This window comes from Elaeis guineensis, chromosome 13 (assembly GCF_000442705.2).
Source record: "Elaeis guineensis isolate ETL-2024a chromosome 13, EG11, whole genome shotgun sequence".
Lineage (NCBI taxonomy): Eukaryota > Viridiplantae > Streptophyta > Magnoliopsida > Arecales > Arecaceae > Elaeis > Elaeis guineensis.
In genome coordinates this window covers 72,360,542-72,386,205 of record NC_026005.2, presented here as the reverse complement: position 1 = coordinate 72,386,205, position 25,664 = coordinate 72,360,542, and the positions used below count along the sequence as shown (strand labels likewise).

General features: G+C 36.5%; 3 protein-coding genes across 5 annotated transcripts; 1 reads left to right on the top strand and 2 right to left on the bottom strand.

Moving 5' to 3' along the window:
• The first annotated feature begins 424 nt into the window (after nt 1-424).
• LOC105056075 (COBRA-like protein 4) lies at nt 425-3,830 on the top strand. The gene is made up of 6 exons (XM_010938143.4): nt 425-657; nt 756-835; nt 1,752-2,208; nt 2,781-2,925; nt 3,012-3,289; nt 3,381-3,830. Exons 1-6 carry the CDS (start codon nt 507-509, stop codon nt 3,668-3,670), a joined length of 1,401 nt encoding a protein of 466 aa, XP_010936445.1. The 5' UTR covers nt 425-506; the 3' UTR covers nt 3,671-3,830.
• A 731-nt stretch (nt 3,831-4,561) lies between these two features.
• LOC105056076 (COBRA-like protein 1) lies at nt 4,562-9,050 on the bottom strand. Its single transcript, XM_010938144.4, has 6 exons — nt 8,660-9,050; nt 7,559-7,638; nt 6,886-7,342; nt 5,851-6,010; nt 5,489-5,766; nt 4,562-5,202 (listed from the first exon to the last, which is right to left on the bottom strand). The coding sequence occupies exons 1-6, from the start codon at nt 9,033-9,035 to the stop codon at nt 4,910-4,912; spliced, it is 1,644 nt and encodes a 547-aa protein (XP_010936446.3). The 5' UTR covers nt 9,036-9,050; the 3' UTR covers nt 4,562-4,909.
• A 3,876-nt stretch (nt 9,051-12,926) lies between these two features.
• On the bottom strand, nt 12,927-23,495 carry LOC105056077 (probable 6-phosphogluconolactonase 2). 3 transcript variants are annotated; one of them, XM_010938145.4, is made up of 4 exons: nt 23,272-23,495; nt 20,317-20,520; nt 20,013-20,148; nt 12,927-13,741 (listed from the first exon to the last, which is right to left on the bottom strand). In XM_010938145.4, the coding sequence occupies exons 2-4, from the start codon at nt 20,487-20,489 to the stop codon at nt 13,241-13,243; spliced, it is 810 nt and encodes a 269-aa protein (XP_010936447.1). In that variant the 5' UTR covers nt 20,490-20,520; nt 23,272-23,495; the 3' UTR covers nt 12,927-13,240. The 3 variants fall into 3 exon arrangements, with proteins under 3 accessions (XP_010936447.1, XP_010936448.1, XP_010936449.1); XM_010938146.4 differs by lacking the exon at nt 23,272-23,495 and adding an exon at nt 23,128-23,264; XM_010938147.4 differs by lacking the exon at nt 23,272-23,495 and adding an exon at nt 22,586-23,056.
• Nucleotides 23,496-25,664: the final 2,169 nt, after the last annotated feature.

Here is a 25,664-nt window from a genome sequence, read left to right as displayed (position 1 = left end):
GGCGAAGTCAAAGTTGTTCAGGTAAATTTTTTGGGATCACTAATCAGAAACATCAATGGAATGGGAAAGAAGGCTTCTTTAGTAACTATTAAGCCTTTCAAATAGCTGAGGGGTAAAGGAGTAATATGGGATGGTGGTTACTATTTTATCAAGGGGTTTAAGGGTCCCTGTCACGGACCAGATGACCGTTGGGAGGTTTTCTTCAAATCTCCCGCATCCTTTTCTTCCTTCCCTCTCACCAAACACATTGCTTCAGAATGGAGGAATTAAAATAGAAGAAAATCAGAAGACAAAGAAGGCTGAAGGAGAGGTGAAGAGAATAATGAGAGTTTTTTTTAAGGTGTTCAACAAACCAGTAGGTGAACCATCACTCCAATGGATGATTTCTCCTTCAATCAATCCCTTCATCTCTTTAAGACCCACAAGCCCCCTTCTCCCCCTCTGGCCACCCAGGCTCTTAAATCATTTGTCAGAAAGCTTGTAGATTGGGTGACTGAATTCTGAGGATGGAGCTAAAGAATCCCAGCCACCAGAGGCAAGAAGAAAATTCTATGGGAAGTGAACGTTCTGTCATCAGGAAGCATCCATGCTTCTTATTCAGGAAATTGGGATTCATTATGTCAGTTTTCCTCTGTGGCATGATGTTCCATCCTGCAGGTTTTTGTTCCGACCAATTTTTTTTCCAAATGCTTTAAAATTTGCAGTTTTGCTTCTATTTTTTATTACTTATTACTTTCATTTGATTTGTCGATTAGTGGGATATGATCCATTGGATCCAACTGGCAACATCACGTTCAAATGGGATGTAATTTCATGGACTCCAGATGGATATGTGGTAAGTAACATTGTTCTGATTTTATTTTTAGGGAGAACGTGGTCTAATTTTATTTTTACACTGAATTTCTAAGATTAATTGTATTATAATTTTTCTGAAGGAATTGCAAAAAAAAAAAAAAAGTTAAAGTTTGGAATTCAGAAACAAATTGCAAAGTGTAAAATTTTGAAATTTAGAAGAAGGAAAAGGTAATGTTTCCAAATGGTTCAGAGCTATTAAAATAGACAGATAAACTAGCTGATATATCTGTATAAAAATGTGCAAGAAAATAGCAGGAAATAGCAATAATATCATAAAAGACTAAATATGGTGAATAAGTCTTGAAATCAATGAACTCGATATTAATTCGTGATCAATTTATGAAATCATTTGGCTAATAAATAATTAGGGAGTAATTAGAATATTTCATTAATTGCACTCTTGACTGTCGTGCCTGATGCTTCTTTTGCATCAAAAAGGAAAAAAAAAAATGACTGTCAATTATCAACAACTTTTAAATCACATCAGATGGCTCGAGATAAAATAATCTCTACAAGCATCAGTTGCCTTGTTTGTGTGTATTAAGGCAGCAATTTACAACAACTTAGCCTAATGAAACCAGATTAGATAATAACCATAGGCATAGCACAAAGGTGAGGTAAAACCAAACTATTTTGAGTCAGTGAAGGAATAACAAATATCAGTTTCCTTTTATGGATGCATAAAGGCCGCGAATTACAAAAACTTAGTCGTATAAGATTAGATTAGAAAATGGCTATACTTGTAACAAAAAGGCAAGAAAAATCTGAACTCTTTTGAAACAATGAAGGAATAAAAAAAAAAGTATATACCATAGAAAATTCAAATCAAGAACTCTTCTGACTTAGGAGTAAGCAACTTATTGATACTGATACTAACGCAAGTGTTCACTTCCTAGGCTGTGGTGACAATGAACAATTTCCAGATGTACCGGCACATCATGAACCCTGGGTGGACCTTAGGATGGACATGGGCTAAGAAAGAGGTGATTTGGTCCATGGTGGGTGCCCAGACAACCGAGCAAGGAGACTGCTCCAAGTTCAAAGGGAACATACCTCACTGCTGCAAGAAGACTCCGACGGTCGTCGATTTGCTCCCCGGTGTCCCTTACAATCAACAGATTGCAAATTGCTGCAAAGGAGGGGTGGTTTCATCCTGGGGTCAGGACCCAGCAGGATCAGTGTCATCCTTTCAGGTGAGTGTTGGGCTTGCTGGGACATCGAACAAGACGGTGAAGCTGCCTAAGAACTTCACCCTGCTGGGACCTGGTCCAGGGTACACCTGTGGACCAGCCAAGATTGTGCCATCCACCACATTCCTTACACCCGATAAACGCCGGAAAACCCAAGCACTCAGTGAGTTTCTAGTACATCATTTAGTAAGAATCTGACTTTATTTGAATAAAGGATTGATTGGTAACATTCTGGTTAGTCCAGCAACATTTCTTTGTCATGTAAAACTTGTATTTTCAGTACTTGGTAGAATATTCATCAGATCTAGTAAGCTATGATACAGGAAATAAATAATATAACTAGTCTTTTATACTTGTTAGTACTCGGATTTTATCGGATCACATGTTCCATGAGACTACTAACCAGTTGAAATATCCAACAATAGATTCTTTGGGTCTTTTCTTTTTCGACATGCACTTGGATGTTGTTTTAGTTTGCTAATGAATATAAGATTTTTTTTTTTTTGCATGTAGGGTATTAGTTTTCCTGAAAAATGAATGACTTTGTCATTAGAGATTTGGCAGATCAAAATCAGAAATGAGATATTTTCAGAGACCTATTGTCATATCATCACACATATAATGATATCCTCATCATACATGTGTTTTTAATGGAAACTTTTATTGCTGCCTGACCGTTGTTGCTTTGTTTTTTCCCACAAACCAGAACTGATGGAATGCTTTATGGTTGTACAGTGACCTGGAATGTGACTTGCACTTATTCACAGTTTTTGGCCTCCAAGAACCCACCCTGTTGTGTCTCCTTCTCATCCTTCTACAACACCACCATCACCCCTTGCCCCAAATGTGCCTGTGGCTGCCGGAACAAGAACTGCATCAAGTATATTATCCTCCAAACTCAAATTTCCAACTACATATCCATCCATCAACGCACAGTGAATAATCTTACACTGAATGATGCTACAGAAGTGACTCGAAGCTGCTGACAGCAGCTGGGATCAACACACCAAGGAAGGACAATGCTCCATTGCTGCAGTGCACTCACCACATGTGCCCCATCCGCGTGCACTGGCATGTGAAGCTCAACTACAAGGACTACTGGCGTGCCAAGGTCGCCATCACCAACTTCAACTACCGCCTGAACTATACACAGTGGACCCTCGTCATCCAGCACCCTAACCTCAACAATGTCACCCAGCTCTTCAGCTTCGACTACAAGCCCCTTGTCTCCTATGGATCCATTAGTAAGCCCCAACTACACTGCCTAGCTTACACTTTTCCTAGTAGTCCTACACTCTCATTAGAAACAGACCTGAGCCATTTGTTTGCTTGCAGATGATACTGGGATGTTTTATGGCATGAAGTATTACAATGATCTGCTCATGGAGGCAGGGCCCTTAGGGAATGTGCAGTCAGAGGTGCTCTTCCAGAAGGAGCAGGACACATTCACTCTCAAACAAGGGTGGGCGTTCCCTCGTAAAGTATACTTCAATGGTGATGAGTGTGCAATGCCGCCCCCAGATTCATACCCTCACCTGCCAAACTCTGCTCATGTTAGTGTTCCAGTCATGCTGAAGACATTTGCCACTTCAGTACTCTTGCTGATGGTAATGGTGTTGGCATGAGGGTAAACTTGGGTAAGATCTTGTTTGAGAAAATTGTTTCAGAATTTTTTGACAGCGTAGATAAATTTGTTCTCCTGGTGTAAAGTTTGGGTGTTGGTTGATACAAGGAACCCTGAAAAATCAAGTTAGTGGGTATATAATCACGAAGCAGTTGTGTATTTGTTTCATGAGCATGTATGAATGGTTGAGACAAAGGCTGAGGGTCTAGGTTCCTCATGTCTTAATTGCCCACAGAAAGGTTCTGTCAAGAGCTACACGTCTCTAGGCAAGCATCCTGCTCCCAAACTCTCACCACCGGAACTCCCTCTTTTTTCTGGCATGATTGGAAAAAGATTAAGCATTTCACAGATTGGAAAATAGAGAAGAATTGTCTCTCTTTTACCAAAAATTGCTTCCTTATTTTGCTTATGCAATGATTGATAAGAATTCAAGTAGTTTTCACCATTACCTTATTAGACTCTAATGTCAATGTGATACTTCAGTTCATACACAATTTAGCCATTGTTTCTCGAACTCCATGTTTTGCACTTTTGACTTCATGTTATAATTCCAATCTATATATTTCACTTGCAAACATGCAAGTTTAGAATAAATGCATCATGCCGCTTGAGTCGAAATGATTATATCCTGCATGAAGATGGAACCCCTGCTGGAAACCAAACCAGTAATTAAAATACATATCAAATAGAATTTTTCAATTTCTACAACAAACAACTTATGTGTTTATGAAATTTATTAATTGTAAATAAACATCATCCTCTATTCTCCTACAACCATGATGGCCACATAAATGACAAGAAATTACAATCTAGAATTTTCTGTGACAAAATGCAGCTCAAGGATGATATCAGAACAAGTAAATAACATCCATATGGAATGAAAATTTTCACCTTCCACAACAAATAAGTTATGTGTTTATGAAATTTATTTGATGTAGATAAACACCGTCTTCCATTCCGCTACAACCATGATGGCCACATAAATGACAATAAATTACATGCTAGAAAATTAAGTGCTATAACAGACTGATGTAACCAGCCAGGGGAGTGGATTCAAAACGCCAATATACAACACAGTAGATGCAATTTGTCTGGCTGAGCATGACACACCTGAATCTGCTTTGTAGCAAGCTAATTTATCCAACTTGCCTTGAAGAAATCAAAATCCACTCCTAGAAACTTTCTGCAACTCGTGTAGATATTACAGATCAATCAAATGTTTTCCGACAGTTGCAAGGTCCTAGACATAAACCAGCAAGAATGCCAACATGGCCCAGAAGAGCACGACCGGAAGAAGCGAGGGGCCCAACAATCGAGGACTGGCATTTGGTAGCCATGGATATGCATCTGGAGAGGGCATGACACAGTTATCACCATTGAAGTATATACGCCGTGGAAAGGCCCATCCCTTCTCGAAAGTGAAGGTTGACGAGTCCTTCTGAAATAGAAGTTCGGACTGGACATTTCCAAGGGGTCCAGCAGCCATGAGTAAGTCATTGTAGTACTTGATACCCCATAACATTGCAGTATCATCTGCCACACCAAAACCACAGGACATGTCATTAGAAAAAAAAATAGGTTTGGAACCACATTGATTCTACGCATATAATATTTGAGGGTGCACATGATAAAGAAAATATATCCAACACATATTGTGCCCCTTATAATATCAGGTCATCAAGGTATCAACTGGGAGAAAATTTGACTAGTGATTATAATTAATCAGCAAAAAGACAGGGCAATGAAAATTGTCCTGATAGTTAATTGTTAAATAGGTAAGAAGAAAGAAAGAAAGCTCAAATGAGTGAAGCTAACTCACTTATCCCTCCGTAAGGAGTCAACGACTTATAATTGAAGCTAAAGATTTGAGTGAGATTGTCGAAATTAGGGTGTTGGACAACTAAGTTCCATTGTGTGTAGTTCATCCGGTAATTGAAATTTGTTATTGTGACCTTCACTCGCCAATATTCCTTGTAGTTGAGCTTAACATGCCAATGCACTCTTATTGGGCACATATGAGATGTACACTGGACTAACGGTGTATAGCTGTATTTTCCAGGCCCATTAAGAGCAGAGGCTAAATATGGTGAATCGCCCCTGTCAAAATACACCAGGATAAGTCATAAACTAAGATGAATTTTGCATGATGAGAGAAATAACCATATTAGTATTAGAACTCACTCTACACAGCTTCCCGGCTGAGTTATATTGTTTTGGCAGCCACAGGTGCATGTTGGGCAGTTGACAATTGTGTCATTGTAGAAAGATGAAAGTGATACACAGCATGTGGGAGTTTTCTGAGAAAGAAACTGGGAATATGTACACGTAACATTCCATGTCACTGCAATAGACACATAAAGGTTTGTCAAGAAAGAGAGAATACCATGATTTCATGCCCAATCCCAACATCAGTAAGCTAATATCCTCATTTGTATCATGCAGCAATAACTCAAATTCAATCAATAAAAATAACAATTAAGTAAAAGTCACATTTTTTCTCAGAAGTTCAAACTATTGGAACACCTATAACTCTATTCCATTTAAATGAATTTAAGCAGCTTCCAGATTTTACTTGCAACAGACAACGGAGGTTATTGAACTTCATGGCACCATTTTTACTTAGAGTAAAAGAAAGTTTATGAATTTTGGCGCACTTCCAAGGGGTTCTTGCTAGCAACTCAGAAATTAGAGCTCACAGCCTTTCGGTGGGATGCAAAGAACAGGCATCAATAGCATGACCAACAGACATATAAAAGAGACATCAATAGCACGAGTTCATTGTCCCAATAGTGCATCAAAATTCTGCCTTCTGTGAAAGAGTCATGCATTATCTCTGTGGGCCTATAATAAGCCCTTTCTGATTGTGGTGAACAAAGATCAAAATTCATATGAGTTGGTTAGCTCCAGAAATACCAAGGTTTAAGAAGATCTATATTCTATTGCGAAATCTTATATTCCCCCCTCTTGTGCTTTTGATGGCATGTCATAACAGGATAACTAGCACAAAAGATGCATTAGCAGGCAAACATCCAAGCCTGAATCAGAACCAGCCATCTAATCTTACTCGCATGCCTGTGCTTATAAAATGCAGTCAGAATTAAAACGTTTTAGTAAAAAGATGAATAGTTAATTAGTTTTGGATGGAACAACTGATAACCATAAAACAGAAAGGAGCAATTTGAGAAACATTCTCAAAATTTTCTGCCAGTATCTTACTCAGAGCTTGGGTTGTTCTCCTTCCATCCGCCGTAACAAATTTAGTAGGTTTCACAATTTTCGCAGCCCCACATGTATATCCCGGACCAGGAGCATTGAGGGTGAAGTTTTTGGGCACACGGACAGTCTTGTTGGTGGTTCCTGCTCGGCCTGCACTGATCTGAAAAGAACTTGCAGCATTGGCCGGGTCTTGAATCCATGAACTAATAACACCCCCCTTGCAGCAATTTGCAATCTGCATGTTGTATGGAGTTCCTGGAAGTAGATCAACAACTGTCGGATCCTTCTTACAGCAGTGAGGAATGTTCCCTTTAAATTTCGAGCAATCACCCTGCTCTGTAGTTTGTGCTCCAACCATCGACCAGATTACCTCCTTCTTTGCCCATGTCCATCCCAAAGTCCATCCCGGTGCTTGGATGTGACGGTATTGTTGGAAATTGTACATTGTAACAACAGCCTGAGAAAGGTTCACAAATGGATAAATTTATTACTTTTTGTTAAACAGACAAAAAAAATCTCCTGTTACATACTTGATAAGACATTGGGGAAAAAGGAATAAAGGAATATGCAAGTCAGGAAGGTATTGTTGTCAGTTGAATTCGATTGACTTAAATATGGCTGCTAGAGTAGTGATAAGCTTTCTTTGCTTATGTTCTTACTAAAAGATACTTACAACATAACCATCTGGAGTCCACTGCATAATATCCCATTTGATTGTTATGTTCCCATTTGGGTCAAGTGAATCATAAGCTTCTGCAAAAGCAAAAGTAGAAGCATGTTTTAGTAAAAAAAGTTACAATTTTATCAATTTAGCTGCAAGAATTAATGTTAAAATCCTTGATCTCTTATAAAGAATGTGAAAAGCAAAAAAAAAAAAAAAAAACTTAATAGGAATAATACTTTCTTAACAATCTGAAATAAAAAGGTTTAAATTGAACAGTTTTTGAGTATTTTGGTGTAAAACACCTCCATCACCAAATCCATTCTCTGACCACAGACTGATCTCTGTGAAACCCATGACCCAATTTTCAGTAAGTTTACCCTCTGACACCTTGAAAGTATACTCTAAATTAGATTTTCAAAACATATTCTTTCTAACAAAAAGCATCTCTCTTCAATTGAAATGCCTGGTAGAAGATCTCATATTCCAACCTACTGATTGTCCAATTTAGTCTTACGGAACCAAAAAAAAAAAGCTTGTAGAAAATTGGATAATTATCAGCAATCAAATTTCATTAATTTAAAAATACAATATTTGTGATATTTGGAGGTACCAACTACTAATTTAACTAGAACTTCTTTTTTCCTCAATTTATCAAGAATCTCCGATAAGAAGAGTTGAAGTCTAAATCAACTAAAAAAACATTATGCAGATTCTTATTTTCAGATTTCAGTTGATTTGATCCAAATATTTTTCATAATTCCCCCCTTTATGAAAGAGAAAAAGAGAAACGGTAATTCCATCGAAAATTTGATAAGCTACTTCTTGAAAAAGGGAAGCAGATTTTGAGTTTATAACTACAAATTGCTCAAAAAAGGGAAATATAATTTTTTTTTTTTTTTTGTTCCGAAGAAAATTGCTGAAAATCTAAAAGAATCATTATAAGAAGATCTGGAGCATCAATCTTCCACAGAGCTATATTACAAAAATGACAAAATTCTGTACAAGACTCCAAAAAAAAAATCAAGTTTTTAGAAGAACGGACACGAAAAGATCGAATTTTTAGACGAATGGAGGAGAAGCTGGAAAGTTTTGAGATGTCGTTGCACTGACCCGTGGAAGGTAGCGAGGAAAAGACTAGAAAGAACGCCAGGAAAACGGCCAAAGGTGTGAGCTTTGAGGTGGATCTAGCAAGGGAGGAAAAGAAGGAGGAGCTCCGAGCCATCTTCATTGCCGACGGTGTGGAAGGTCCCGGATCCGGCGCAGAGAGGTGGCGCCAGCGGCCGCCAACACTCGAGCCCAACACAGGATCCTCCACAGCCACCGGCGGCCAGTACGACGGCGGAATTCCGGCCACGGAGGCGTCTAAATCTGGTGGCGCTCTGGGTCGAAGTGGGCGAAGGAGGCGAAGGAGAACGAGGGAGGAAAGAGAGGAAAGGAAGGAGGCAACCAAGCTTTTTTCCCCTCCCACTACTATGTAGTGTCCCATGGACAGCTGGAGTATAAACTTAATCATCTGCAGAAGACTCTTATTGCACTCTCACAATGCCCTCTGGTCTTTCTTAATTTACCACTAAGTGTAGCAATTGATGTGTATTTGAATTTTTAAGTGAAGTCTTAATATTTAATTACTAGTATCTAAAAAAAGTTGGCTTAAAATCAATTTATTATGGTAAAAAGTGAGCTCAATTTATCATCTTTTAAATAAAGTTACATGAAATTAATAAGTTTTATTTTTATCAATTAGTTATCTAACTCCTTCAAGTAATTGCCAAGAATTTGTTTTGGTACTTCTCTAAACTTTCTTGTAAATCTAGAACCATTTCTAATAGTTTTAATTTACTACATCCAAATCAATCTTTACTCTTAGAAAATGTTTGCTTTTATTTTTCTTATTTGATATTCTTGAATGGAATTAACTATAATTTGAAGCAAGTCTCAAACATTAAATTGTATTTGGAATTCCAAAAGGAGGGTTTTGTTGGAACTTCAAAAGTGACAGTATTTTGCTTATAACGGTTTGTTTATTGAATTAGGTGAGTTCAATTTGTGCTAGAAAAGTGGAGACCAGCACTTGGAAGTTCCTTTTTTTTTCCTCCCATCTTGTGTCGGTGAGGGCTCTCTAATCTAACTTGTCCCTCTGTTTGAAAAGAAGCCACAATGCATGTGAGTCTTACTCACTAATAAACCTTTGTTTAATCCATCTCTATCAGTGGTTGGTCTACAGTACCCATCAACAAATAACTTTTCATGGATATGTGGTGTCTTGGCTTGTCCTCATGCCACAAGAAAACTGTATCAGATGATCCCGACCGACCGATCGGTGAGCCATCTCATCCACCAAAGAGGGTCTATAAATTATTGGCCAATCAAGCAGCAAAATCACCACCAAATGGAGAAATTCCAACCCTTGTTCTACTTCAAATATTTTCAAATGTGATGGTGATGGGCCATTAAGATTCTTGTTTGAGATTTTTTTCCATGCATCAATGTCTGTGGACTTCTAACAATATGAGTAATTATATTACTTCATGAGAAATAGACATCCTAACAAAACTAATCTCGGTTGATACACGAGAAATAAATATTTTTGGTGTTCCACATGATACATGAAATATTCTACTGATATTCCTCTAGAACTGCTACCATATTAAACTATCTTTCCAATAACAATTTAACCTCAACATTTTCATATTCTTTTTTCTCTTATCTGATTTATATTTTATTTGAATTTTTTCTATAATCTATGTTAGAGAACTATAAGCAATCCACAACATTTTCTTGTGGTGGTGAATTTAAATGTAAACAAAAATTGTGATTTCATGGCTTACCATATTGGCTCGATTATTTGAAAGTTTTGAAATTTAACCCCTGCTCATCTTCATAATATTTTGATCTTTGATGCTTCAAAAACTTGTATTTATACAAAGACTGTTTAATTTGCCACTCCAAACAAAAAAGGAAAAGTAAATAAAAGTTATCATCTAAAATCTAATTTAAAATGCTAAGCTAAGTTTTAAGGGAAAAAAACAAAGGTGGTTGTAGAGAGAGCTATTGCAAATGATGTTATTTATTATTACTGACAAGAATACAAGCCTCTTATATTTTTAGATTGTAATAAAACTTTATATCAAATACATGATCTCTTCCTCACACCCTTTTTTTTTTTATTTTTTTTGAATGAAAAAAAAAGATTGAATGTGTTGTTATCTTCTTTTAAAGGATTCACATTATCAGTCATCCTTCAGACTTGGTGTTTATTTTTTAATTTCTTTGCAAGGAGTGGTTGGCATCATCCTTTATACCATGAGAGAACCACCAAAGGCTGTGGACTTGGCGGCTTCTCGAGTCCATGCCTCATGAGCAACAGCACATGCACAGCTAAGGAGGTATGGGTCTCAGCATCATGTAGATCAGCTGGAGTGGACAAACAACAAAAAATTGTATGCAGAGAACCAGATTGTGGCACGTATCCCAGATTGACGTTTTATCCGACAGGAGGGAAGAGGTTCGGTATTGGAGAATTTAATGCTTTGTCGGTCGTTGACTTGCCACCCTAAGGTGCTTTGTGTTATGGATAGGTCAGCAAGACTGCTTTCACAGAAGGTCCTATTGAACAATGAAACGTGCTTGGCATTGGAGTTTGATCAAAAAGATCTGGATGACAATTAAAGAAGGGTATTGCTAACCAGTACCCTCGGGGCACTGGTCAAAGAATATTTAATGTTTCTAAAAAAACAGTAAAATTTTTATTTAAGACATCAAAAATGAGAATTATATTTTTTTATATTTTTTTATAAAAAATATAATTATTTTTATTAAAAAAATATTTATCTTTAATATCACATGAGCCAACTTTCAAGAAACATTAAATGTTGCTCTAATTTACAATAATTAGATTTGTGATATGAGAAAAATTTTATAATTTACAATAATTAGCGCTCCTCCCATGCATGAGTGCATGCTTCGATCTAAGATGAAGAAAGATTATATCTCATACCGCATGCACCATATGGGCGTGCACCACGCCTATCACATTGTTTCCTTTTTGTGCGCCTCATATCATGTGCTTGCTTGATGATTAGTCTATAGGAAGAAGACAAACTGACTGGTGTGGTGCATGGCCGGTGCATCAACTATAGGATATAATTTGCGCTGGACCAAAACCAATTATGAGAACATAAAACAACGAAAGGAAATTGATCCCTAGGTAACTAGTAGTGCATGCATCAAGGGTGGCTGAGATCAATAATATGTTTTCTAAAGGGCAGGTGGTGAGAGGTTAAAGCTTTAAGTCACTAGAATATTCACCGAGAAAAAACATCCACTTTGGCAAACTGGCCATAACTTGGTGCTTACTCCGTTCAGAAAAGTTTCTGTGCTTAATTTTTGTAATGCATTCCCCCAAGTGTTGGACAAGGATTACTACTAAACCATTTCTAAGAAATGTTTGTCGACATTCCTGCAATAGAGTTTCATGATCAGTAGCCATCTTCTATAATGATAACATTTTAACAAGAAGCTTATTTGAAAGATCTCAGAAGATATCCATATGTAAGTATCCATATCCAGCTCTTTGGTTTTGGTAAAAGATCCATATTGGGTTAAAATCCACCAATATTCTGATTCTGTCTTCAGTCCATCTTCAGGCCAAGTCAAGATAAGGACTAGTACTAAGAGAATAATCCAATTAAAACAAATCAAGAGAAAGGCCTTTCATACTGTTTCACATGCAAATCACTTGCTCCAGCTACCTCTTAAATGTAAATGCATGCACAGACATGGATGCTCTCGAAACAAGATTAGTTATGGAAAATCTTTCTGTGTTTTAATATTTCTAGATAAGCATGATAATCTTCTTATCTCCTCAAATTATCTTCAAAATCTTTACTAGCACAAACGAGCAGTTAAATCATCAATTAGAATCCGCTCATCTAGTTGGTAAAATCTTTCCAAGCTGGTATCAAGAACCGGTCCTTGACTCCCACCCTCACCTCATCTAGGATTTCTTCAATCCCATCCTACTAGTTCTCAGGAAGAAAAAAAAAGTTACAATTTCTCCAAATGAAGATAATATATATCCCAACAGCACAGAACCTTCTTTGTTCATTCACCAAATACATTACATATATTCCAACTTAATTCCCCAAAAATTATAATTTTTCCATCAAAGAGTGATAAATCCACAGCCACCCTTGCTCGGCGAAAAGAAATACATCCGGATCCAAGTTCAATCATGTAAAGGGAGAAAGAGAAAAAGATCAAAGGATAAAAGTAACGCACAAGCCAACTCAATCACCACAACAAAAGCAAGTTCACCGCTGTAAAACACATGTTGCAGTTAAGGTGGATTCACATTTGGAAAAAGAATATTGAGAAGTTACTGTCAACTCCCAGAAATTGATCTCTATTATGTAAGCATATGAACAAGGACACACTCACCACCCTCCTCTCTACATCTCTACATCATTTCTAACCATTTCCCAGCTGCCAAAAAGGGCACAACGCCTTGTGCCAAGCCGACTTATTTGTTCTGTGCCAACCCACTGATCATTTAGCAAGTACCCCTCCCCCACCACCGCACTCAGAAAGTTAACAAAAACAGCTGAAAAGCCACACTCAAAACAGTAAGATTTGTTGTCAAATTCCCTCCTCTACATACACACATTAACATATGGCTAAAGATCTCCTACTTCATTCAACATTTTGAGAGTCATTGTTACCAGCATCAAGAACTGAGGCAGCTGGCCTATCGATGAACCAAACCAATTTCCCATCAGTTGGCTGAACCATTCGGGCAGGCAACGGCGAGGCATCCACGCCATCAGCAATCGCGTGGTGCACTGCCATGGCTTTGTCTTCACCTGAAGCCACCAGGGCAACATTAGATGCTGAGTTGATAACGGGGAGCGTGAAGGTGATCCTCTCAGGTGGGGGCTTCGGGGAGTTGGTGATGTAGGTGACCCACTCATCTTTCTGCTCGAGGGCTGGGTGCTGGGGAAACAGGGAAGCCACATGGCCATCAGAGCCCAAGTCAAGAAGGATGAGATCAAATTTGGGACAGTCATTGATCTCGGAAACACCTATGGTTCGGATCTTGACTAGCTGGCGGATGGCAAATTCGTACTCCCCAGCTGCATCCTCCACTGTCACGTTGTCATTGATGGAGTAGACATGGCTGTTGAGAATGGATACCTGGCAATGTAATTCACACACATGAAAATAGTCAGGAAAGACATTAGAATAGAGTGCAATTACCGACAGGGAAACTTCATATGCCAAAACAAATTTCTCCAAAAATGGCCATCAGTTTATCAAATATGCATTTACCATGTCCTCTAAACCAGGACAATAATAGGTTCTTAAGACAATAATGCTATTCAGTAAATTAAGATGCAGATAAAATTTTAGCAAAAAATAGAGATAATAAAGCATATGTTATTGTTTTCAGGAGTTCAAACAATTACAGCAATCCTTGTTTTACATAAAACAAATTTCAGAGGAGCATTTCATATGGCTGTGCAGCACAACCTGAAAAAAAGGTAACTTTGATGCTGTTTGCTGAGATGGAATATCCATGTAACTCAGTCAAATATATCAATATGGTAGTGCATATGTAGGTATACAGTGCCAATGCTAGTTCCATATGAATATTCACATCAGAAACAATTGAGATGTTAGATATATCTTCCCCTAAAATAGTTCTATACTCACTGAACTGCATATGCTGGCATATAGTACCTATGCTAGTTCAATATCGGTACACTTTGATAACACCTGAGATGTCGGGCTTTTTCTCAATTCTCCCACAAATAGTTCAACAGAAATCCCAGAAACTATATTTTCAGTTTTCTGAATATTAGGGCCAAAATTTATTGCCGATTTAACATTTCTCACAACATAAAACCTGCATTAGCATACAGTACAAAAGCATCATGCAAATTCCTGGATCATTAAGAAGATTTCAGTTTCTATTTTCCTACTTGGATTTAGGAGCTGAAATTCAAACAAAGTACTAAATATAGTAGTAAGTGTTGGGCATAACAAGGAGAAGATGTTTAACAATAGAACATATATGTGTGCTTCTGTCCATAAAATCTCCAGAATTCAGAAGATCCTTGAGTCCTTATGGTGTCATTTGCACTTCCATTATGTAAATTAAGATGACCTTTTACAAGATATGTCTAGAAATTGCAACTTCCTGTATAGCTTCAGCAGTCTATTTGTCCCACTGTAAATTTTGGCAAGTGGGAGTCAAGGACCATTGGCTTTAACAACATAATTTACTTTTGGATGGGTTTTAGCAGTTAAGCATAAGGTATACCTGAGGGGCTACCAATTTGGCCAAAAAAGGTGCACAAGAGTTTCAAATGCTGATTCAAGTATCAAAACAAATTAGTTCAGAGGCTTCGTAAACTATAAATTCCTCTTAACACAACCCAATCTATCAGATATCCATATGAAATTAACGCATAAAAAAGCAGGCACTATATATACATTAAAACTTTATTTTACAGATGCATTTCTAAAATTTTCAGGATTTAACTGTTTTTGAGTCCATAAGCTGAAAAATGTTCTTCAGCAGCAATTTCATATCAATCTCTAGCTAAAATTATATTTTGAAAACTATTTAGCAGTAACCTGCAGATTATACAAATGTAGTGTGCATAAACATAAAAGATGATAACATACAGATTAGCCTTCCGTCAGATGGATGCTAGACTGAAGCAATATATTGAGAAAATGGCAGATCTTGATGGCCACAACCTCACTAAAAGAGTCTTGCTTAGGAAGGAATTACCATAATCTAAACATTCCAAAACCACAACAATAAACATCAAGCAACAAACCAATTATTTCAGGTTGGCTTTATGAACCTTTATTTGCCTCATGTTCATTATTTTCTGGTGTTAATTCAAGCTTTCTAAAATGGCAGACTCCTGCCATTAGAGTGTCTAGCGAGGACAATATGCATGCAGCCTTACCCCCGAGTCTGAAGAAGCTGTTTCTGCATTTATCTATGACCTCCAGATCACAATAGAGCAACCTTAGCATTGCACCAAGGCTTTATGAATCTTCATTTGTCAAGTGTTCCTATACAATGTGAATCTCCAGTGTTACTTCAAGCTTTCTAAGACTCTCAAGTCTCAATTTCATCCATGCTAGCCTCCATCTTCAACTCTTTCTAGAACCAAGCACCTATAACCAGAGAATCCTCAAATCTTTGCTCCAAATATTTGTCCTATTTCAACACTCTTACCCATTACTTTGTCCTCGATCACTATTAGCTCATAATTTTTTTCCAATACAATCATTTCTCGATCTTTCATAGTTTTTACCATACATGCATGTCAACTTATTCATATCTACTATGAGGACCCATGTGGGCATATATTTAATCCCACATCGGTTATTTGCTACGAAAATCTTGGGTACTTATACAGGATCAAGAAATCCAAATAATACCTTCCGACTAGCCTATTTGAGTGAGGTTCTGGATTTGTTACCAATAGTATCAGAGCTGACCCAGTCTATAGCTTATGTGGACTAAGAGATACTGCAACATAAGTTCATTGGGACTGACCATGAGCCAATGGTGGTGTTTATGAATAGAAATATGAATTTGCCTTTAGCCTAGCGAGGACGTCGGGACTTAAACAAGGAAAATATATGAAGATCCATGCAAGCATGTATTTAGTTCCGTATCGTTTATTCACTAGAAAAATCTTGGATACTTATACAGGATCAAGAAACCCAAATAATACCTGCGGGCTAACCTTTTTGGATGAGGCCTTAGGTTGTTACATTTACTATGTTCATTTTGTTTGCTCAAGCCATTTTTGTTCCATATACTGACCAAGCATATGATGCCAGAGGTTTCATTATGTTATATAAGACATTTCCAACCAACGAATTTAAGATGATGCAAAACAAAGTTTTCCCTTTAAGTCAACAAGCTGCATTTTGATCATGAAACACCCGTGGAGCACCTTCCAATTCATCCACTAAAGTCTTAACTCTATTAGCTATTCATTCATCTCTCTCCACTGCTGGACAATAGACCTAAATACAGAAACTGATCAGGCTATGATACTCCTTTGCCATCAAATTCAATTGGACATTCCATTTAATCAATTTTCACAGAATATTATACTCCTCTGAACTTCCGACTTTAACTGCCCCAGAATATTATAGTGTCACAGGATCTCTGTTTTAAAAAAAAAACATATGTTCTTTTCACAAACTTTAACTTTCAATGGCCCATCAAGTGGCTTAGATTTCAATAATGTCTGTCTTCAGATGGGAATACGACAGTAAAAAAAAAAAAGGATCTGTTTAAGAGATTTTGTGTAAAAATACAAAAGAAAGAAAAAGGGCTTTACTAACAGAGTAGAGTAGAGGAGGAGGAAAAGAGACAAAAGCAAGAAAAAGAGAAGGAAAGAGATGTAAATGCAAATGACTGCCCATTTCTCCCACTTCAAATGATAAATTTGTCAACATTACTGCTAGAGCTTGGGTAGTGGACAACCTTTTTCATAATGCCCATGATCAGACTTACATGATGCGCCCATTTTGATTAATGAAGCTCTCAGAACCCTCATGATAAGACTCAATAATTTCACTCATTAGAAGAAATATGCACACTACAAGTTATTATAAATAAGTTGATAGAAACTTAGCTGCTGGAAAAATACTAACAAAAGTATACTTTCAAGGTTTAGAGCAGAAGCCAAGTGCCATGCAGTGCACAAAGCAGTGGAAGGTATTGTCATTGAGGCAATTGTTACTGCCACAAAGTTTCATTCTATATGTTCATGAAAGTTGTATGCTGATAATTAACTGCATCACACAGCTGAAAATTCAGTACAGTCTGAGAAAACAAGCCATAATCAAATGGACAGTCATTATTCAAGAATAGGATGAAAATGCAAAAGTAATCACTCCATATCAAAGTGCTGATGCAATCAAAAAAGCCTTCATGAAGGCGCCATCATGCAAAACTTCTTTGAAGTTCAGTTGCTTAATATCCAGTTTCTAGCGTGAGAAGCAATATATAAGCCATTGGAATAGATCAAGCTACTAGCTTGTTATGCATGTTCGTTTGGATCATAATGTATATATGTCCATATTTTTGGCTTACAACTTGTGCAAACAATTTTTTTGTGGTCACCACCTTTTCTGAAGAATAATCTGAACATTAACCAGTCTATATGTGGTCATATTGTCCCTTAGTTAAGGGCAAAAGGGAAAGGATAGCACTCTGTGTAATGTGCAATTCCAGTGGCCCTATAATGCCCTTCTTATTCTTCCTCAACCTTTCTTGCACATAAATGTTCATTTCTCTCTTAATCTCTGAGTTCTCATTACAATCTCACAGTTGTATTGATCCCTTCAAGGGATCAGTCATTGTTGCATTAAATTTAATCATGGGCTGCTGTAGATCTATGTTGTTTACCTCTTTCAATAGACTTTAAGGCACTGATATACCCATGAGTGAGACCACGAATTACAAGGATCGATCATGGAGATTAAGTGGAGTTGACATCCAAATTGTTGTGTGATCATCAAATACCATTAAACATAACAGAAAATACTGTAAAATGGCCAAAGAACAAGTTGATAGAATAAACTGAGTCCAGCATAAGATAGAAGCAGTGAAGATGTAAATGTTGAGGTGGATACTTGATATAACCAGGAAAGGTAGAGTTAGGTTACAATAAAACAGGAAGGAGCCGTACTATGAGAATAGAAATGATGGTAAACAATCTAAGATAAATGTACTCCACAGCACCTTCGAGGGACAGCATTAGCAAGAAGGCATCTCAAACTACATCTGCAAATGTCAAAAGAGAGGGGAAAAGAAGATCTTAATGGAGATAAATGATATGCAGATAATTTGTTCTGCCGGGTAATGACCTTAAATAAGAAAAAGGAATCACATCAGAATCACTTTTAGCAACAAAAATTGACAAACTAAGTCTTTTCATTATGAAACATTCACTAATGTCTGCATCTGGTTGCATACGTAGACATTGAGTGACAAGCCTATTAAAATATCAGGATAGAAGGAACCACATGCATGACTTTAAAAAGAGAAAGGAGATATAATTCATGGAAATTGAGAGAGGATGCTCTTTTGGACGGTGTCAGCCTATGGAAGCAGGCAGTTTAGCAGAAGAGTAATCAGGGAACTTCATTATTTTCCCATAGGTGGTTTTTTTTTTCCCATTTTCACTTGGTTAAGGCTTAATTGCTTTACAAAAGCAGTCAAAATGCAAGGGATTGTTTAATACATCAATATGTTACTGGCTTTAATAAGGTTTTGTTAATCTTGATCCACACCCATAAAACATAGAACATGACTAAGTTTTATGAAGAACAAAAACTTTCAAAGAGAGAGACTTCTAATGAACCATACTTTAAGAAGAAAACTGATGCTTCTTTCTTTCAATCCAAGTAAAATAGAAATAAAATATTTACAAATTTACAAGGTTGGACATCATCATGATAGATGAAAAAATTAGTTAATAAAAGACATTTCTCAGAAGGCAATGCATGACTTTGATGTGCAAGAATCTAAATTCACATTATCAAGTCTCCCTAGGCAGTATTAATCTAAAAAGGTAAAGATAAGTACATGACAGTAGATATACCATGATTTCCAATACCAATAATTAGAAACTCTAGAGTAAAAGCACATATCCATGTCAAGGAACTCGCTAGAGCTACAGCATACAACACAAGCTTTTACCATGATAGAGACAGATGCTCAAGATCTTTTAAACCACTGATAAGTTCTCTCAGTGCTAAATCTTTGGTCAAAATGACATTTCAAATTCCTTCCTAACAATTTCCATCCTGGAGTAGGCTTCTTGTTTTTTTTTAAACCCCTCCACACCACACAAGATCCGGAATCTCAACCGAACAACATGACTATTATGTGGGTGCGTGCATGTGCAAGAACACAGAGAAGCGTAATTCCTGAAATGCATGAAGAAAAATTTGAAATATCTTACTCAAGAGACAAGAAATGTAGAATGGGAATACGAAATGCTTGCATGTAGAATTGCAGTTTGTTCTAGGCTTCTCAAACTTCAGTGGAACAATCAAGTACATAAACTGGAGACACATGCTTAAACGTATAGCTACAACATTGCCCCAAAAAAAGGAGCTACAAAAAGAGGGCAGATTGATCTCTATGCATTTCCAACAACAGCTAAAGCTGATTAGGAAAAGCTCAGAACTTAGCTAACTGAAAATGTTCCACGATTAAGCTTCCCAATTAAGACATTACAAAATGAAATACTTGCCATAAAAATATTCCAACACAAGAATCATCTCTAGATGGAATGGATTTCTAGACAGAAACTCATGCTCGTCAAATATGAGAACACTCAAGAGAAACATAAAGATCTAGACCTTGCTTGTCCGTTAAGCAACAGGGAGATGGTACTGGTTCATATACCTTGGAAAGAAACCCATCCTTCGTTTGCTTGTAGTTACTGTCAACATGATTCTTTGCCACTGCACGCTCATCAGCCCAGAAGACATACCATTTTGTCCAGTCAACAGTCTTGTTATAAGGAGCCTCACAGAGTTTCCTGCTTCACAGAAACTTCAGTTTGAAATCCTTAATGTTTTCCAATGAAATGGCCACTTACAAAAGTTTGAAGAAATTAAAGGCTTGTGGGGAGTAGTTCATGCAGCAAATAACACTTCATTTATTCATCTAAAAGAAACCCATAATAGAAATTTATTTAAGCAATTACCCCATCAAGCTGATAAGAGATCCACCAGATAAAGCAATAGTGAAGCATCCCCTCTCTTTCACCGAAATCTCTGATAATTGTGCAATGTATTCAGCCAACTCAGTAGCCAGCTCATCTAAACTTTCAAAAACCCTCAGTTCGCCTTTCTTCTTAGGTTCACCGGAAGCTGCCATTGCTCTTAAATTGCTACAGTCCACTCGAGTCCTACAAATATAGCAGCTAAACTCAGAAACATGAAGCTAAAAATGTCACAGACTGGCACAAACTAAAGGGTTCAACTCAACAGAGTAATGAATGTGACAGATAACAAAGGCCTATGGAAGTAGGGATGATGGAAATTGAGTAAAACATCAAGTCAAACTCTAAGATTTTGATTGTATGAACAAACAAAAGACAACCAAGTATTGCCCTGATGAAACTATATACACACACACACAGATATATATATAGAACCAGCAATTCACAACCAAATGAAGTGTCCAAAGAAAGTAGAAAAAAAGATAGCAGAGAATCGTCTGACATTCAGTAAAATAGTACAACAATAGCAAGAAGAGCAAGAGAGTGTATCTAGTACAATAGTAAAGAATAATACCCTTTCACAAGATTAAAATTTAGCAAAGAAGTTATGGATATTTTTCCATGCAGAACAAATAAGACCATGCTCGTAAAAGAATAAAAATCAGACAATTTTCTTTCGATTATCAGAAGAGAGACTGATTTTTCACCTCCAGAAATCAAGAAAGAAAATGATTCAAATTAAATCTAGTTCACAAATTATCGAAAAGAAGCAAGAAACTAACTCCATTTTAGATCGACTGTGACTTTAAAAAGATAAAAATACAAATTAGTTTCACAACCATCTTTAATCAGGAAAGAAAGAAATATCTGCATTCCAAAAATTTGTCCCATATCTTCACCCGAAAACAAAAAATATTGTCTCGTATGATATCCCATATGGTGTTAATAAAGCAGATTGGAGATTAAACATCTGACATGCACCACATCTCCCTCAAGTGAAAAACAGCAAGATATCCAACCCACTTATTCACAATCTAACACTTATTCACAATCTACAGATGAAGGAATTATTTCGTCCCAAATGGTCACATGCAAGCACAGGATCCTCCGCATCAGCTTTACTGTCATGTCAATAACTGGTTTTAATGCGTGGCAAAGCAGGTAGCAGATTGGCCCACCTCTGCTTGCAGGAATTTCAACAATCATTTATCCTAAAAATGTTGCAACAAGACCAGAAAACGACATGTACGAAGGATGCCAGGAAAAGATGATTGTAAATTGTAACATGTCAAACATGCATTTATCTCATTAAGATAAAACAAGATGCATCTGTCAGTTGAAGAAAGTGGGGAAAACTTGTCAAAATCAACTACAACATTAGCATGTCAAACAATCAACAATTCTGATATTCTCCGAACTAATAGAAGAATGTGAAAAGCCGCTAAATGTCCCACTTTCCATGTTAGAGCAACCAAACTCAAAAAGAACATAAGAATGTAACCATGTAACAGTTCAGATTTTTATGCAGGAAAGGACGAGACACAGACCGGCATGTGATACCAAAAACAAACTCAAATTTGTTAAGCAAAGAACATATGAGTCTGAAAACCATCTCATGCCGAATATATTAGAGGGGAAAAAAGGTTTGGCAAGAGGAAAGCCTTCAATAACCCATCAAAAACAAACAAGTGAAGATCCTAAAAACCAAAAGTTAAAAAGCAAAACATATACGATAGGATGAGAAAAATCTATGCTTAGTTAAATCTTATGATACAAAATGAACACAAAAAGAGAGAACATCTGAATCCTGCACTAACCCTTTAGACAATATGCAAGAGAGAGGGAGAGCGCACCCTGACTCTATTTATGATGATTTAGAATTCATGTTCAAAAATTACAGAAGAAACAAAAAAGGAATATTTCAAAAGAAAAAAAGCATATTTCTCACAACAAGAGGATTTTAACATCTCATTTCAAGCTAACACAGGCGCAGCTTTTGAATAATAAACTTGTGTACCGAAGCCATTAGAACTTCAAGAGAAAAAGAAATGTTACTGAGTATCTAATGAATAAATATTATGGGAAGAAGGCGTAAGAAAAATAACCAAACATGTACAACCATCATTTTACAGCAGAGCAATCCAAAGATTCCATGATTTTTTTTTTTTTTTTAAAAAAAGATCACTTTCCTCTTTCACAACAAAATTAATAAACAGAAATTAGTTGATTCATACATTCAAGAAAACAGTACCTAAAGCAGACACTCAGTTAAGCATCACCGATGCCACGAGAATTGAAGAAGATAAAGAAGTGAAGAAGAGCATAGAAAACCATCCTAAGAAGACCCAATATCTTCGACCAAAGAAAGATGACCGGCTTGGAAATCGATATTTCATTCCAAAATTACTTAGAATTCAGCAGAACAAAAGAAACTCAGATCCCAAAACGATCCTAGGAGCTCAATTCCCCACCAGATAGAGAGAGAGGAGGGGGGAGAGAGAAACAATAAACAATTCCCAATGTCTTACAATCTAATAATTTCGAAACAAAATTTAGTGCAAAAAACTTGTCAGGAAGAGCAAAACAGCCTTATCGTGTCTTGCGATCAAATTAAACCAATTAACGCCAAATAAATCAAAAAAAAGCATCAAAGATCGAATTTTTATATCAAAGAAACCCCAATTTTAGCAAAACTAGGCAATCCCAGATCCCAAAACCCACTGGACCTCACATTATGCTCATAAAAAAAATCTCAATGAACAAAAAAAAGGAAGAAAACAGAGGAGAGCTCACTAGAAAAATAATATAAAGAGGAGAGAGATGGGCGGCAGGGGACGGCAAACAAAGGCGAAGAAGGTGGGTGACATCAGAATCCTTCGTATTCTAATCCATTCCAAGAGAGCATTAAATTAATCCGAGAAGACGCCAAGAACTCACCCTCTCCAGCTGCACACACGTGCATCCGCCGATCCAAAAACCCTCAAAAGATTCCCAAAAATCCCCTCAAAATCTCGCCTTTTTTCCACCTGCCTTCCTCCTCTTCTTATCTTCCTCCCAAATTTCCTTCCCTCTGAGAAGAGAGAAAGATTAAAAATAAAAACACAGAGACGAGAACTCCCTCTCGGGCTTTATATAGAACCACTTCTACAGAGAGGGAGGGGTGGAACAAACTGCTGCTCTTTCTCTCTCTTGAGTTTTGAGCTGAAGAGAGAGAAAGGGGAAAGAAAAAGCAATAGAGACACCTGTGCAAATAGCTTGTTGACAAGTGGCAAAGTCTATTTTGCTCTCCTAAATCCCAAAAATGAGTCCATTTCCCAAAGCGGGGTCATCCTTTTCTTGGCCAACAAACGCCCCTCGGACCTCCTAGATAAATTAGCTCCTGCCGGATGTTCTGTATCAGAATAATGTGATCATCCGTCTGTTTAAAAAAAAAAATATTATGATTTTTTTGTTTTTCCAGTAATCCTAATTTTATGATGATGGTCTTGTTATTCTATATGTACCAATTATCTTCTTATGGCCAGAAGGAAATTTTTTTTAAAAAAAATTAATATACATATAAAGCCGACATCTATGTAATAGTTGGCAGTATATTTATCAAAGTATATGCATAATATAAAGCCAGACTAGAATCAGATCGATCGAATTTGAATTCAGGTTCGAACAAATCAAAACTCTATAATAGAAGTCCTGTATCAATGATTCAAATCATTAAATATGATCTACTATCTCAAAACTATTTGCACACAAAAAATCATATGATTTAGAGAACCTTAACTTATGCATCAAGTAGTAAAATATTAAATAATCAAAATAAAATTAAATTAGATATATTTTTTGATCACTTGATGCATAGATTAGGGGTCTTCAAATCATATAATTTTTAGTATACAAGTAGTTTTGAAATAGTAGATCACATCCTGAAAGAATGATGCCCTACAAGCCAATGAAAATTTATTTTTTGATGGATTGTTCTTTAATCTTCTAGACTCGTGTAATGACATTTTATAAATAAATAAAAGATATTTATGTTTCATCATATGCTGCATCTTATATTTGTTAAGATTATGATGAATTCGATAGATTAGGACAATGATTTTAGGACTATGATGAGATTATGTCTGTGAGATTTAAAATCCTAAAATCTTAATCTAAAATATTTTCAATCATTGGATCATGGAGTCAGGGATCAATGTTTCCGGAAAGACCGGCACATCTTATGTATGCTCAATGGGGAGGGTGATTGATCTCACAGTTACTTGTATAAAGATACTAATACAAGAATGTGGGTACTCATTAGAAAATGAGTTCACTGAATTGATCCGACTTGAGAACATCTTATGGAGTCTTACATATATGTCAAAAAATAGTTCTCTTAGTGAAAGTTGTGCAAGTAATCCTCTGACCTGAGACTACCATGCAACCTTGTATGCATAAATCCATATTTTAGTTCATACTTATTCATGATTGAGTCATGTATAGGATATTCTGGATATAGTAGATTGTGTATAGAGGTTGTATGTAGGCCAATATGGAATCAATCACTCCTGGTAAGAAAAGATTGCATCCTACTTATTCTAATTGGATGATAATTAAAGAAGTCTTTGATCAAAATAGAATGAAAATTAGAAAGAGTTTCTAATATTTTATTAATTAAATCATCATTATAATATCAAAAAAGATATGAATATGATATTAGTTTTGATATTTTTCCATGATCAGAGTTATATTTGGGATGTAGGATGATTGCAGGATCGAATTGTACAGTAACTCACCACTGAAGGATATTTTTGATATTTTTATCAAAATTTTATATCTTTCGAATAGACATGATACATTGCTAGACGTCAATTTTGTCTACTAGATTTGATCGAATTAAAGAGTTTAATTTGATCGTCCATTAGAAAGGATTCTAATTGTTGAAATCGAATTAGCTTGATTGGACCTAAATCGGTTAGATTGAATTTTAATCAAATCAGGTCAACTTACATCCGAACCTATTGCTAGCTAGATGTGGAACCCAATAGATCACACACAAAGAAAATTGATTAAGGATCTAATTGGATTAGATCTTCTTTGTTACATTGTTTTATAAATTTCTAAGCTATAGTTATCTAGTCTAATACTATTGTAAAAGCATTATGAAGCCATATGATAACCCTATAATAAATTCTCTACTATGCACTGGTCAAGAAATTGAAAATAGAAAGTTAATCAAGGATGTACATTCCCTAATGAAAGTCATTGATCAACAGCTTACCTTTACTTGAAATGACCCTGATCCAATTTAACTAAATTCGTAATATATATATTTTGAGGGTCAAAGGGGT

Coding starts and splice junctions, on each gene's coding strand:
- LOC105056076 (XM_010938144.4), bottom strand. CDS start 9,035: ATGGGACACTACATAGTAGTGGGAGGGGAAAAAAGCTTGGTTGCCTCC. Junction 6,011..6,885: donor GAGAACAACCCAAGCTCTGA/GTAAGATACTGG, acceptor TGTCTATTGCAG/TGACATGGAATGTTACGTGT. Junction 5,203..5,488: donor GACTCCTTACGGAGGGATAA/GTGAGTTAGCTT, acceptor TTGGTGTGGCAG/ATGATACTGCAATGTTATGG.
- LOC105056075 (XM_010938143.4), top strand. CDS start 507: ATGGAGCTAAAGAATCCCAGCCACCAGAGGCAAGAAGAAAATTCTATG. Junction 836..1,751: donor GGACTCCAGATGGATATGTG/GTAAGTAACATT, acceptor TTCACTTCCTAG/GCTGTGGTGACAATGAACAA. Junction 2,209..2,780: donor CCGGAAAACCCAAGCACTCA/GTGAGTTTCTAG, acceptor ATGGTTGTACAG/TGACCTGGAATGTGACTTGC.
- LOC105056077 (XM_010938145.4), bottom strand. CDS start 20,489: ATGGCAGCTTCCGGTGAACCTAAGAAGAAAGGCGAACTGAGGGTTTTT. Junction 20,149..20,316: donor TCTCTTATCAGCTTGATGGG/GTAATTGCTTAA, acceptor TCTGTGAAGCAG/GAAACTCTGTGAGGCTCCTT. Junction 13,742..20,012: donor AGGATGGGTTTCTTTCCAAG/GTATATGAACCA, acceptor TTACATTGCCAG/GTATCCATTCTCAACAGCCA.